The sequence below is a fragment of the Carlito syrichta genome, unplaced genomic scaffold, assembly GCF_000164805.1.
Source record: "Carlito syrichta isolate Samal-C Ts95f unplaced genomic scaffold, Tarsius_syrichta-2.0.1 Scaffold303022, whole genome shotgun sequence".
Classification (NCBI taxonomy): Eukaryota; Metazoa; Chordata; class Mammalia; order Primates; family Tarsiidae; genus Carlito; species Carlito syrichta.
Genome location: NW_007247118.1, coordinates 293,950 through 306,146, shown reverse-complemented (window position 1 = coordinate 306,146; position 12,197 = coordinate 293,950). Strand labels below are relative to the sequence as shown.

General features: G+C 36.9%; 1 protein-coding gene across 2 annotated transcripts in view; it reads right to left on the bottom strand.

The window, feature by feature from the left end:
* Positions 1-9,325, bottom strand: part of SNX16 (sorting nexin 16) — a 36,638-nt gene extending 27,313 nt beyond the window's left edge. The window contains exons 1-4 of one of the 2 annotated variants that reach the window (XM_021712032.1): positions 9,164-9,256; positions 7,624-7,869; positions 7,042-7,516; positions 1,421-1,507 (exon numbers count right to left, since the gene is read on the bottom strand). In XM_021712032.1, coding sequence (XP_021567707.1) covers positions 1,421-1,507; positions 7,042-7,416 — 462 coding nt within the window. In that variant the 5' untranslated portion in view covers positions 7,417-7,516; positions 7,624-7,869; positions 9,164-9,256. Of the gene's footprint in view, positions 1-1,420; positions 1,508-7,041; positions 7,517-7,623; positions 7,870-9,163 lie in introns of both variants that reach the window. The other variant, XM_008057467.2, reaches the window with a different exon arrangement.
* Between the last annotated feature and the right edge of the window lie 2,872 nt (positions 9,326-12,197).

Below are 12,197 nucleotides of genomic sequence, written 5' to 3'. Positions count from 1 at the left end.
CAGGCAATCCGCTCACCTCAGCCTCCCAAAGGCGCGGGATTACAGGGTGAGCCACCGAGCTGGGCTTGTTTCCAATTTTTAACTATTAAAAACAAAGTAGAACACAGACAAACAAAACAAGTATATATACAAAACACTGTGATAAGTATCCTTAGAGCTAAATCTTTCCCACAATCATGATTGATTATGAGGACGAATACTAGAAATATGATTATGTCAAATTATGCAAAACTGTAGGAGTTCTCTCTGAAGATTCATACTTCCAACACTGGATAATACCATTTAAATGTTTGTCAACTTGAGAGATGAAAAATGGTTGAATTTTCTCTTTTTGGAATACTTGTGATATCAAATGTTTTCTAGATTTATTAATCATTTATATTTCTTCTGTTCATATCATTTGAACTTTTTACTTTTGGGCTCACTTTTTGAATGTATTTTTAAGGGTTCTTAATACATTGAGGTTTACTATTGTCCTGTGTCTCTGTGCAGGAGACAGACTCCTGGATGGTCCCATGAACTTTGCCTCAGATGTTGCTTCTGTAATTTTATGTTAAACAGTAAAAGGGATTTTGAGGCTGTAATTAAGATTATTAATCAGTTGACCTTAAGATAGGGAGATTATCTAGGTGAGCCTAATCTTATCACATAAGCTCTTTAAAGTGTTTTCTCCAGCTGGTAGCAGAAGAGAAAGTCAGATTCAAAGCACAAGAAAGACTGATGCTGGCTCTGAAGATGGAGAAGCCATGTGCGTGGATGAAAAACAGTCTCCATGCGGCAAGAATGATCTCTGGCTGACATCCAGCAAGGAAACAGGGACTTTGGCACTACAACTTCAAGAAACTAAATTCTTCCAACAACCTGAATGAGCTTGAAGCCAATTTGTCCCCAGAGGCTGTAGATAAGATCTCAGCCCAGCCAACTGCTTGATTTTGACTTTGCTTGACTCTAAGCATCAAACCCAGGTGAACCCACCCAAGCCATTAAATAATAATCAGTTGTTACTTTAAGCAACGGTGGTAATTTGTTATACAGCAATAGAAAACTAATACAATATGCTAAAAATATTTTTTTGTTCTCTTGTAGCCATATATGATTTTATAATAAGTCAAGGAATCTTATTATGTCTTTTTCAAACTTACAAGATACATAATCATTTCTATTTCTGTTAGCAATTTTAAAGATTTACATTTTTACACTAAAAATAATTTTTTTCCATAAAAATGAAGGTATTTGTAAAGATGGGACTTAAGGCTATTCAAGTGAAAAAAATATTCAATTTTCTTATAAACTAACAAATGTTTGTCTTGATTCAAATAACTAACAAAGGAGACAAAATATAATTGAAACAGAAGAAATGTAGGGAATAGATAATAATTCAAAATTAGAACATCAGTTTTAGATTTATTAAAGTACTTACTTTGTCATTAAGCCTAGAGAAGTCCGTGTATCTTCTGAAAACTACCCAGCTTTCTTCTGGGGTCTTCTTTACTAGTATTTTATATACCTATGCAGGGAGAGAAAGAGAGCCAGAGAGAGAGAAAAATAATTATATGCATATAAAAGTAAATATATTTAAAAATTCAAACCAGTTAATTTTAAAACTTTTACTTTATAACTCAGGCTATAATAATTATGTAAGAGCTATCAGAAATCATTTACATCATCAAAAGTACAAATAATCAATGCAGACACTAAAAGCCAGATTCTTCTCTTAAGACATGAGTATGACAAATTTGAGACAAAATGTTTTTTCTGTGCTCATTAAAGAAATAATAAAAACTCATCAGCTTCCAAAATGTTTTATATAAACATATTGATAAAAGAATCACACTTGAAGAACTTATAAAAAAAAACCACTTTTGTCCTACACAATTTAATTTTCAAACTTAATTAACTATCAAGAAAAGTTTTCAAATAAAGTTCAATGTTGTTTCCATCTTCAAGGATGAAACGTAAGCCTCAAGTGCAAGAAAAAATTGCATACTAAATAAAAGTTTACATTTCTGTAACTATGTACAATTACTTAAGCTACAGAATAGAAACACTTGGTTGAAGTAACTCAACATATTCTAAAAAGCATATAATAAGAAAAAAGCGGCTTCTATTTATAAGTATAATTTCAGAATTTATTTTGAGGAAGTGTTATTTACGACAGAATCTCAACATCTAGTACTTTTTGGTACAGTATTTTCGGTTAAGCTAGATACACAGCACATATGAGGTATTCAATAAATAACTGCTGAATGAGTGAAACGCTCTTAAAGAGTAACTTCTTTTCTTGGACTGCAATAATTTTCAATTGCAGCCCTAGAGCTGCACTTTAGACACATATGGCAACCGAGAGCCTGAAATGCGACTAGTCCAAATTGAAATGTGCTGTGAGTGCAAAATACCCACTGGATTTCAAAGACTTAGTATGAAAAAAAGATGTAAATGGTTTTTATTAAAATAGTTTAGTATTAATTACATGCTGAAATGCTAGTATTTTAGACATATTCAGTAGAATAAAATATATTATTAAAAATAATTTCACCTGTTTCTTTTGTTTTTTTTAAATGTAGTTTCTAGAAAACTAAAATTACAAATGTGATTTGCATTTGTGGTTCACATTATACTTCTATTAGACAATGCTGCTCTAAAGACAATTTGTTATTTAGGGACTATACGTCATCCTTACCATTTAATTTTTCTCCCATACAGATTTCTCTTTCAGCTTTTAAGGGGAAGAATCAGCAAAATCTTTTAGCTTTGAAGCAAAAAAACAAGTAATTTATCTTTGTAACATATAAAGGTTGGAAACAGTTATTTGGATACCCTTTGAAGTCTAGGAAAAGTCCCGATCTAAGAAAGTTGTAATGGAATACAAAAGCAGCATTCTTTTTTAGGAGTCATTCATGAAACAAAAGAGATAAACTGACTTCAAAACTTTTGAGTATGAATGGCTAAGGCATGATCAAAGTCCACTTTATATAACAATTAGGTTTATCTACAAATAATCCATACTGATTTTAATTTCCTGTTTTAGAAAATAAACTTCCCTTTGTAACTGAGATACACTCCACGGTGGTCCTTGAAGACTCCAATTTCTCCAGGGAAGATAAAAGCTTTTTGTGTTTTTATCTCTCCAGAAAGTGCTCTTTCTACTGGTTTAAGTAGTGCTTTCAATGAAAACTTTATTTATGGACAGTACTGATCATTTCCATCTTGATGTTCTGGTAGCAGTTATTCTTTCTATTCTTTATTTGAAACTTAGTATATACTACTTTGTACTATTTATTTTTTTGATAGTCCTTGTTTTTTGAATTATAAAATATAGAGAAAAGTGCACAAATCATAAGCATACAAGCGGACAAATTTTCACAAAGTAGCCACACCCATGTAATTAGTGTCATGCGCAAGACACAAAATGTGACCGAAGAAGCCGACCTCATGCTTCCTTCCTGATCCTAGTCACCACTCATTCTAGGCAGGCACTTGTCGTTTTCACACAACCCTTTCAGAGCCGTGACACTTTATATATTATCAGATCAACAGTCAGTCTTAACACTTTCTTCAGTTACGAGATTAAGTCTAAGGAACATTCTAGGAAAAATTAGTTTATAAAATGAAGACTCCCATCTTGTCTCTCCAGCTCATCTCTCTCCCCTAAACTCTCTCTCTCTCTCTCTCTCTCTCTCTCTCTCACACACACACACACACACACACACACACACACACACTACATATACATGCGTGCACATTCACATACTTCATATTCTTATTTCAATATCTAACAGATATCTCAAATCTACTATGATCAAAACCAAATCCTGATCTTTCCCTCTAAACCTGCTATCTAAATAAATGGCAACCATGTATTTCTCATGGTTTAGGTAAAAAAGTTTGAGGTTACTCTTTCTCCAATACTCTACTTCCAAATCATTAGAAAATACAATACTGTTGGCTCTACCTTTAAAATAAATCCAGAATCTGATCCCTTCTCAGGACTTCCTCCACCATCCCAGTTCACAACCACCATCAAGTCCTCCTTGGAGTACTGCAAGAACCTACTAACTGCTTCCAGCTTCGGTTCTCTTCCTCCCCTTCCCCAAATCTAGTCTTCTTTAATAGCCAGAATGAATTTAAGTCATGTCACATGATACTTCTTTTAAAAACCTTTTCAAAGATTACCATCTCATGCAGAGTAAGACACAAAGTCCTTAAAATATGTGATCTATGTGCTACACTTGCCTGACTTTCCCTTTCTTCTCATTTCCCACACTTGAGCACAGTGCTTACTTTGCTGTTAGCCACAGGTATCTGTGTAGTTGTCCAATATGTGTTGAAAGCTCTTTCTCCAGATATTCTCATGGCTCCTTTTCTGTTGGTACTAACATCTTTTCTGTGAGGCCATAACTGGCCACAATATTTAAATCCCAGTCCCAGTTTCAGGAAAAGTTCCTCTCTTCCTTCCCTATTTTATTTCCCTCTTTAGTACTTATCATTATGTGACATACCAGTAGTCTTTTTATTTACTTATCTATCTTTTGTTCATTCAAGTTGCTTTATCACTATTATACAAAAAAGTACTTGACATAATAGGCAATCAAAAAAAATGTTGAGTTAATAAATAAGACTACTTTCATATCTGTCATTTACTTCTTCCTCTATAATGTCTTAAAAGACTTTATAATATCATAAACTAGGTGGCTTATAAACAAAAGAAATTAATTTTTCACAGTTCTAGAGGCTGGTAAGTCTAGGATCAAGACACTAGCAGATTTGATGTCTGGCGAGGGTCCATTTTCTGGTTTACAGATTGCACCTTATAGCTATGACCTCATAGCTGTGTCCTCACAGGTGGAAGGGGCAAGGGAGTTCTCTGGGTCCTCTTTTATAAGGGCACTAATCCTGTTCATGAGGGCTGTCCCCATGACCCAATCGTCTTCTAAAGGTGCCATCTCTTAATACTATCACTTCGGAGGTTAGTTTTCAACATATAAATTATGAGGGAACACCCATTTAGACCATAGTATCACCTCAATGAATGCATATTCCTTTATAAGGAAATGAGCCATCATATTATAGTTTCTAAAAGACAGTTCCATGCAGAATTCCCATATCACCAGTCTTATGACAACTTAAAAACTGTCTTTCATAAATTATCTCAGTAATTTTTTCTTGGAGGTTTTCCCTCCTGTCATAAATTTACAGCATGAAATATTGAAGTAAATATAAAAACTTTACTACAAGAAAATACAAAAGAACAAACTGTTTAATAAGTGAGTTTAGTAAAGCTGCTAGGTACATAAACACACATAGGTTAATATATACAAACATATGAAGTCAAAATATACCAATGAGCAATGAACAAATAGAAAACAAAAAAAGATATCTCTTACAAGAACATCAAACAATATCCATAGCAAGAAATAAATCCAACCAAAAGATGTAAGACCTCTGCACTGAAAACAGCAAAACATTGTAAGAAGGAATTAAAGACTTAAGTCAATGGTTAATACAGAAGAGTTAGTACTATAAAGATGTCAGTTCTCCCCATATTAGTCTATAGATTTAACAAAATCCCAACGCAAAGGGTCAAGAATAGCCAAGGCCATCCTGAAGAAGAATAACAACAAAGCTAGAGGACTTAAACTACTAAATCTCAAGACCTATTATAAAACTTTACTAATTAAGACAGTCTGAAATAAATGAAAAATAGAACACAGACCCATATATACACTTATGGTCACATGAGTTATGACACATATAATACTGAAAATGCAGAAGACAAAAAATGGTCTCTTAAATAAAAGTCTGATTAATTAATCCCATATTTTAAAAAATAGCTTGGCCCTCACCTTACACCATGGACAAAAATCAATTCTGGATGGTTTACAAATCTAAATGTGAAAGGACTAACAATAAAGCTTTTAGAAGGAAACAAAGGACAATATCTTTGAAACCTTGGAGTAGGCAAATATTTTAAAAAGTGCTAGCCAGAAAAGAAAAAAATTAATAAATTGGAAAAGATCAACTTTTGTTTATTAAAAGTATTAAGAATTATTTTTATTAAGAAAATGAAAAAGGCAAACCAGAGTTGTATCTTATGTCTAGAATGCACAGAAAACTACACATCAAAATGGAGACTTCCCAAAAGAAAAATGAACAATAATCTTGAACAAACATTTCACAAGAGAATATCCAAATTGTCAAAAATTATTTTTTCTTCAATTTAATTCGTCTTTAAGAACATTTAAATTAAAACCACAAAGTATTACTCTATGTTCACTAGAATAGCTACAAAAAAAAAAAAAAAAGTTAAAATACCACCTGTTGTAAAGGTATGCAGCAAATGGAACTTTCAAACACTGCTTATAGGCATATAAATTGGTACAACCATTTTGGAACACTATTTATCAATATCTTTTAAAGCTGGATGTATGATTTAAAAATTTTATTTCTAGGTAGATATCAAACAGAAATATATAAATGTGTTTACCAAGGGATAAGTATTAAAATGTTCAGTGTAGTAGTTTTTGTAAGACTGCCCAAATAGAAATTATCCAAATGCTATTTTACAGTAGATGGATAGTGATATATTCTTATAAAGGAATACCATTAGTAATAAAAATGAGTTACATACAGTTCATGCAAGATCAAGTATGGATCTTACCAACTTAATGCTGAAGAGAAGAGACCAGACTCAAAAAAGTATATACCCAGTAATTTCATTTATATAAAGTACAAAAATAGGCAAAATTAATTTAGGCTATGAGAAAAGTGTTGGTTGAGTAGGTCTCAACTGGCAGACAGCACAGGAGGTTTTTAGGATGCTAGTAATGTTCTGTTTCTTGATCTATATGCTAGTTACATAAGTGTATCTGGTTTGTGAACATTCATTAAAGTAAAGCAAAAGTTTACTACAGTACGGCAGAATTTAGTAGCATAAAAAGCATTAGAATTTTGTGTTCAAGAAATTTTAAGTATACTGGTTTAAACATACAGGTTAGCCAATCTTTTACTTTTTATTAGTATACAGCAGAAATCAATACTTACAGTAAACTTAGCTCTTTCTTCCATCACCTCATAACCCAGTATAGTAGGTGTAGATGGTCTATCTTCCCAACTCACTGCTTCAGGATTTTGTTCTTCGGTTTCTCTTGTTCTACTAGAATACTCAATGGAAGAATCTGCACCTGTAAACTTAGTCCTAATGTGGGGACTGCTACAGATAGATGAAGTACTATCCATTTGGTCAGGAACACTTGTCTGTTTGAAGTTACCCATACTTGAGTCTTCTAACTGCCCTTTGGAAGAGTTTGAGCTTGTTGAGGCACTCCCCAAAGAAGAGCTTCTTTGATTTCTATTGGTTGTAAAACTGGAAGCAGAGTTTCCTATGGGCATAGGAACTGGGACATAAGGAGTTGCCATCTTCTTTTGGTCTCTGCAACAAACCTCCACGCTGTTGAGTTCAAATACTTACAGAACAACTAATATGTAATCCATCATTTTCTTCTTAGGAATTCACTGTCTAAAAAATGAGAAGGACATAGTCTTTAATTTGGAGAAGGATCCAAAAATAAATAAAATGTTCTCTTTAATTTTATGACCCTCTTATTTTATTTGGAATGAAAACACTTCAAACCCCTTCCTTTAATCTCAGTGATCTCTAAGGACTCTCATTTGCAAAGTAGAGAGTAAAACTACTTCACACCCCTTTTCTTGATCCCCATGTTACATGTTATTCTTTTATCCCATTGTATTTCCTTGTGAAGGATTTCTGTAATGTTTATTTTAACCTGATTTTGTCTCTACAGCAGAGCTGGTAGGACAATGAGTGGTAAAGACCCTCCTGAAGCTTCATTCCAAGCTTATCATCCTGAACTTATCAGACAGTGCAGCAGGGAAGGAGAGAAGGGAGGAAAGAAAGGGAGGAAAACTATCCACATTATCTTTTGATTTAATTAGTGAAACTCTAAAGAGTTACACAGAGTAATAACAGTGAAACAGAAACTTAGACGCTAAATATCAACTGCTCCTCAAGTAACATTTTATAAAACCCAGGATCAAATGTATCTGAAAAACAAACTTGATCAAGTTAACCAAATAAATCCCAATGAACATTAAATTTATATCCAGCAAAATTAAGTGACTAAACGTTTAACCACTCAGTTTCCAGCTCATCACTAATTCTGCTTTGAAATAAAATGTGGGTACTTAACAAATTCTTATAACTAATACTCAGTGATCTCCTTTATCAAAAGGACAAGTAAATCTTTTAACAGAATAACATAATATAAAGAAATGGCTTGCCATTAAATTGTTAAATAATAAACTCACCCGAAATTGTAATAACTACAAGATGACAGGACTACACATAACATTAACGCGTCTGCCTGCCCAACTCTACTTAGGAAGCTTGACTGGTGAGAAAGGGAGGAAACAAGACATCTGGACTTGGAACGACGTTGAAATCAGATTTTTTTAACTCTGCACGTGGCTCTGGGCAATCTTCCCCTTTATCAAAGATCCAAGAAACCCGAGCTGCTGACTTGCTGCTGCTCTGTTCTGCCCGATGGCCTCCCAAAACGCAAATCCTAAATCTGAAGTCTCGACCTTCTCAAGGCCTGTGGGATCCACTTGGCCTTTGTCACCTGAGGCCGCCAGGCGAGGTGGGGGGTGGGGGGGAGAGGTCGCATATCAACACACCACAGACGTCCAAAGAAGTGAGCGCTCCCCAAGCGTTAAGAAAACATGCTGTGCTCATTAGGAGCGTCTCCACTTGTGCCAGGAGATGCTCCCAGGACGGTCACCTCAGCCTCATTCTGGAAAACCTCGAGTAGGCGAGGCAGCCCGACGGTGACCAACCCCGTGGGCGAGAGAACTGGGTGGAGAGAGGAAAGTTGGAAAAATCCCAGGCCTGGCTCGACCTTCGGAAGGTGAGGTCGGGACCTGCGTCGGCCCCGGGTCTCCGGCGCTCGGGGCTCCGGGACCCAAGCCCGCGCCACCAGGACGCACGGCGGAGTCGGCGGTGGCCTGAAGGTGGCCGGGGGCGGGAGGACTTCCCGCGGCGCCGCCCCACTCTCCCGCGGAGCCCCTCGCCGCCCGCCAGCCGCCCGAGGTGCAGGTGTCACCCGCCCGAGAGCCCGGGACGGCGCGCCTGCCACCCCGTCCCTACCTCAGCCCACTCCGCGATCCCGTCCGAGCGCGCTTCCCGGGGACGGTTAAACTCGACTCTCCTTAACCGCAGCTTTCCGCCTCCTCCCTCAGCACCAAGAGGCCTCACGTGACCCCCCCGCCCTGAAAAGCGCCGCTCCCCGCCTCTGCCCGTCCCTGCCCGCCTCCGCTCCGCCGCCGGGCCCAGGAGCCCGGTAAGGGGGTGGGAGGGGCGGAATCTGGGACGCCCGGCCCGGACGTGACGTCACGCGAAACACACCCGCCCTGGAGGAGCGGGCTGGGGCGCCCGCCCGGGCTTTCTGGCGGGGTGGTGAAGTCTAGTTCTGTGGCAGGAATTCGACATTTGGGGCTCTATCTTCTTTTTTGCCAAGTGAACTTTTGAAAAATTGGAGGCTACGATACCTAGTTTGCCCGACGGATGATTACAAGACTACAGTTCCCGGGAGGCACCACGGCCAACATCGGTCCGGGTTCCTGCTTTTTATCATGGGATTTGTAGTCGGAACCATCTGGGCTGGTTCTATAGGTTATAGATTGTTTTCCGGAATTAGCAGCGCTTTAAGGGATGACAATCGATTCGGAGAGTAGGAGGATGGAGCACTGCAGGGTAGCTGATCCGTCCTACATAATTCAGAAGCCCTCAGTGGCAGAGAATCTCTGAAATTCTTTAGTGTGCTTTACCATCTGGGGAGCAATTTTATCACAAATGATGGAGTATTATTAGCCTTTTTAAACTTGCGCATCTGAAGACCTATGTAAGGTTCTTGTGAAGCCAGTCTTTGATAGTCGAATTTCAAGATTCAGACAAGTCTACAGGCCAGTTCATCACTAGAATGGTGCGTTTTGATGTAAAAATCATTCCATGATTGCCGAGGCTTTGGAGCAGTCCCAAGACTAACAGTGGTAATTTCAAAGTGGACGTAGTAAGATAATCTTGTTTTTGGCATAATGATGGTTTTGGTTTGAAAGATATAGCCCTTTCGGTGTGAATGAAACATGAAAATTGAAATTCTATAGGAAAAGTGAACTAAAACGCAGGTAGTTTTTAGAATAGACTTGGCAGTCTTGACCTTTATATTCTTGAGTTCTTTATGTAAATAAAGGTAAGAGAGAAGAGTATAGATAAAAATGAATCTTGGAATATGTCCCTCTTTCATGGCCAGGGCTGCAGGTAGTAGCAGGAGAGACCTGTGATGAGGAAAATCTGAGAGTTCAATATATCAGAAACTTAGGAAAATTAAACTTTCAAGAGTAAGGGTGTACAGATACCACAGTTAGGAGGAGGATAGAGATATAGGTACCTGGAATTGTCCAAGAAGAACTTTATTCAAAGATTATTGAACGGAGCATAACTTACGTACTACATGTTTTCTTTCATTTGAAAGAAATTGATTTAGATTTTATTTTAAGAAATGAAGTAACTTATATAGTACATGTTTTCTTTCATTTGAAAGAAATTGATTTAGATTTTATTTTAAGAAATGAAGTAATCATCTTTGGTAATCATGAAAATATATATGTCTAGAAGGACAAGGAATGATTTTATATAATGTTATATAGATATTGATAACTGGGAATTGAGGGAGAAGAAGGAGGTAAAAACCACAGCAGAAAAAAGCAGTGCAGTGGGCAGGCATCTTTTGAAGTGGCTTCCTAGATCCCAATATTTCTCCCTTCTTGAAAATTGGTCTCTCTTCTACAAGGCTGGGATCTTAGTGGTCAAGGTTGTAATAAATAAATTTTTTGTCATAGCTCATTTTGCTCGAGGAGGACATTTGACCTACATTGTGTCCAACAGGTACTCTTTCCTAGGAGATAAAATTGGGAGTTTGGGGGAGAGATACAAGTTGGAAGTCAGAGGAGGTAAAGTTAAACTAAAGGAAATTCTGTGGTGAGAAGGTCCATGAAGTTTTCACTGCTAATGTCCCTGGAATTGGCCCAGTTCCGCCCCCTTCTGGACTTCTCTTTAAACTCCATGAGATAACCTAGTGTGCTTTCAATAGATTGGTTTTGCATAAATCTAGCCAGGGTTGGTTCTTTTACTTAAAACCAAAAGTACAACTAATGCAGCAAGTTGGAATTAGTCAAACTGAAAATGAATAATAGATACTGGTAAAATGCCTTTCTGGTTTCTGTAAATAGCTGTCAACAGTTCATAATCTAAGATCTTAAAATAAAATATGGTCTTTCATAATCTGCTGTTTGTTTAGAATATAAAGAAACAATTTATCAAAATTAATATTAATTTATAACTAACATCAAAACTCCTTTATTGTCTGGGCATGGTGGCTGATGCCTGTAATCCCAGTGCTTTTGGGAGGCCAGGGCAGAAGGATTTCTTGAGCCCCAGAGTTTGAGACTAGCCTAAGCAACATAGCAAGATTTCATCTCTAAAAATTTTAAAAATTGAAAGCAGTGTGGCGATTCCTAAAAGCTCTAAATACTGACCTCCCATATGACCCCGCAATCTCCCTACTGGGAATATACCCTGAAGAACTCAAATCACTTTATAAAAAAAGATACCTGCACACGTATGTTTATTGCAGCATTGTTCACAATAGCAAGAACCTGGAACCAACCATGCTGTCCATCAAAAGAGGACTAGATTAAAAAAATGTGGTACATGTACACAATGGAATACTATGCAGCCATAAAAAAAGAACAAAATCATGAATTTTGCAACAACCTGGATGGAACTAGAGTCTATAATACTGAGTGATCTTTCACAGCAACAAAGATCTGAGTATCACATGTTCTCACTCATAAGTGGACCTTGAAAATCTGTCATAATACTATAAGAAAAGGATCGACAGTGGTGAGAATCTATGGGGGGGACAGGGAGGGCAAGGATGGTGGGATTAATGGTAGTCAATATCTGTCTGGGGATGGGGGGACACCCCTTATCAACAAGGGTGTCTGAACGATGCATATTTGTATACCTAACCCTTAACTGTACCCCACAATTTTAAAATAAAAAATATGTTCAAAAATAAAAAAATTTAAAAAACAAAAAATTTTAAAAATTAGCTAGATGT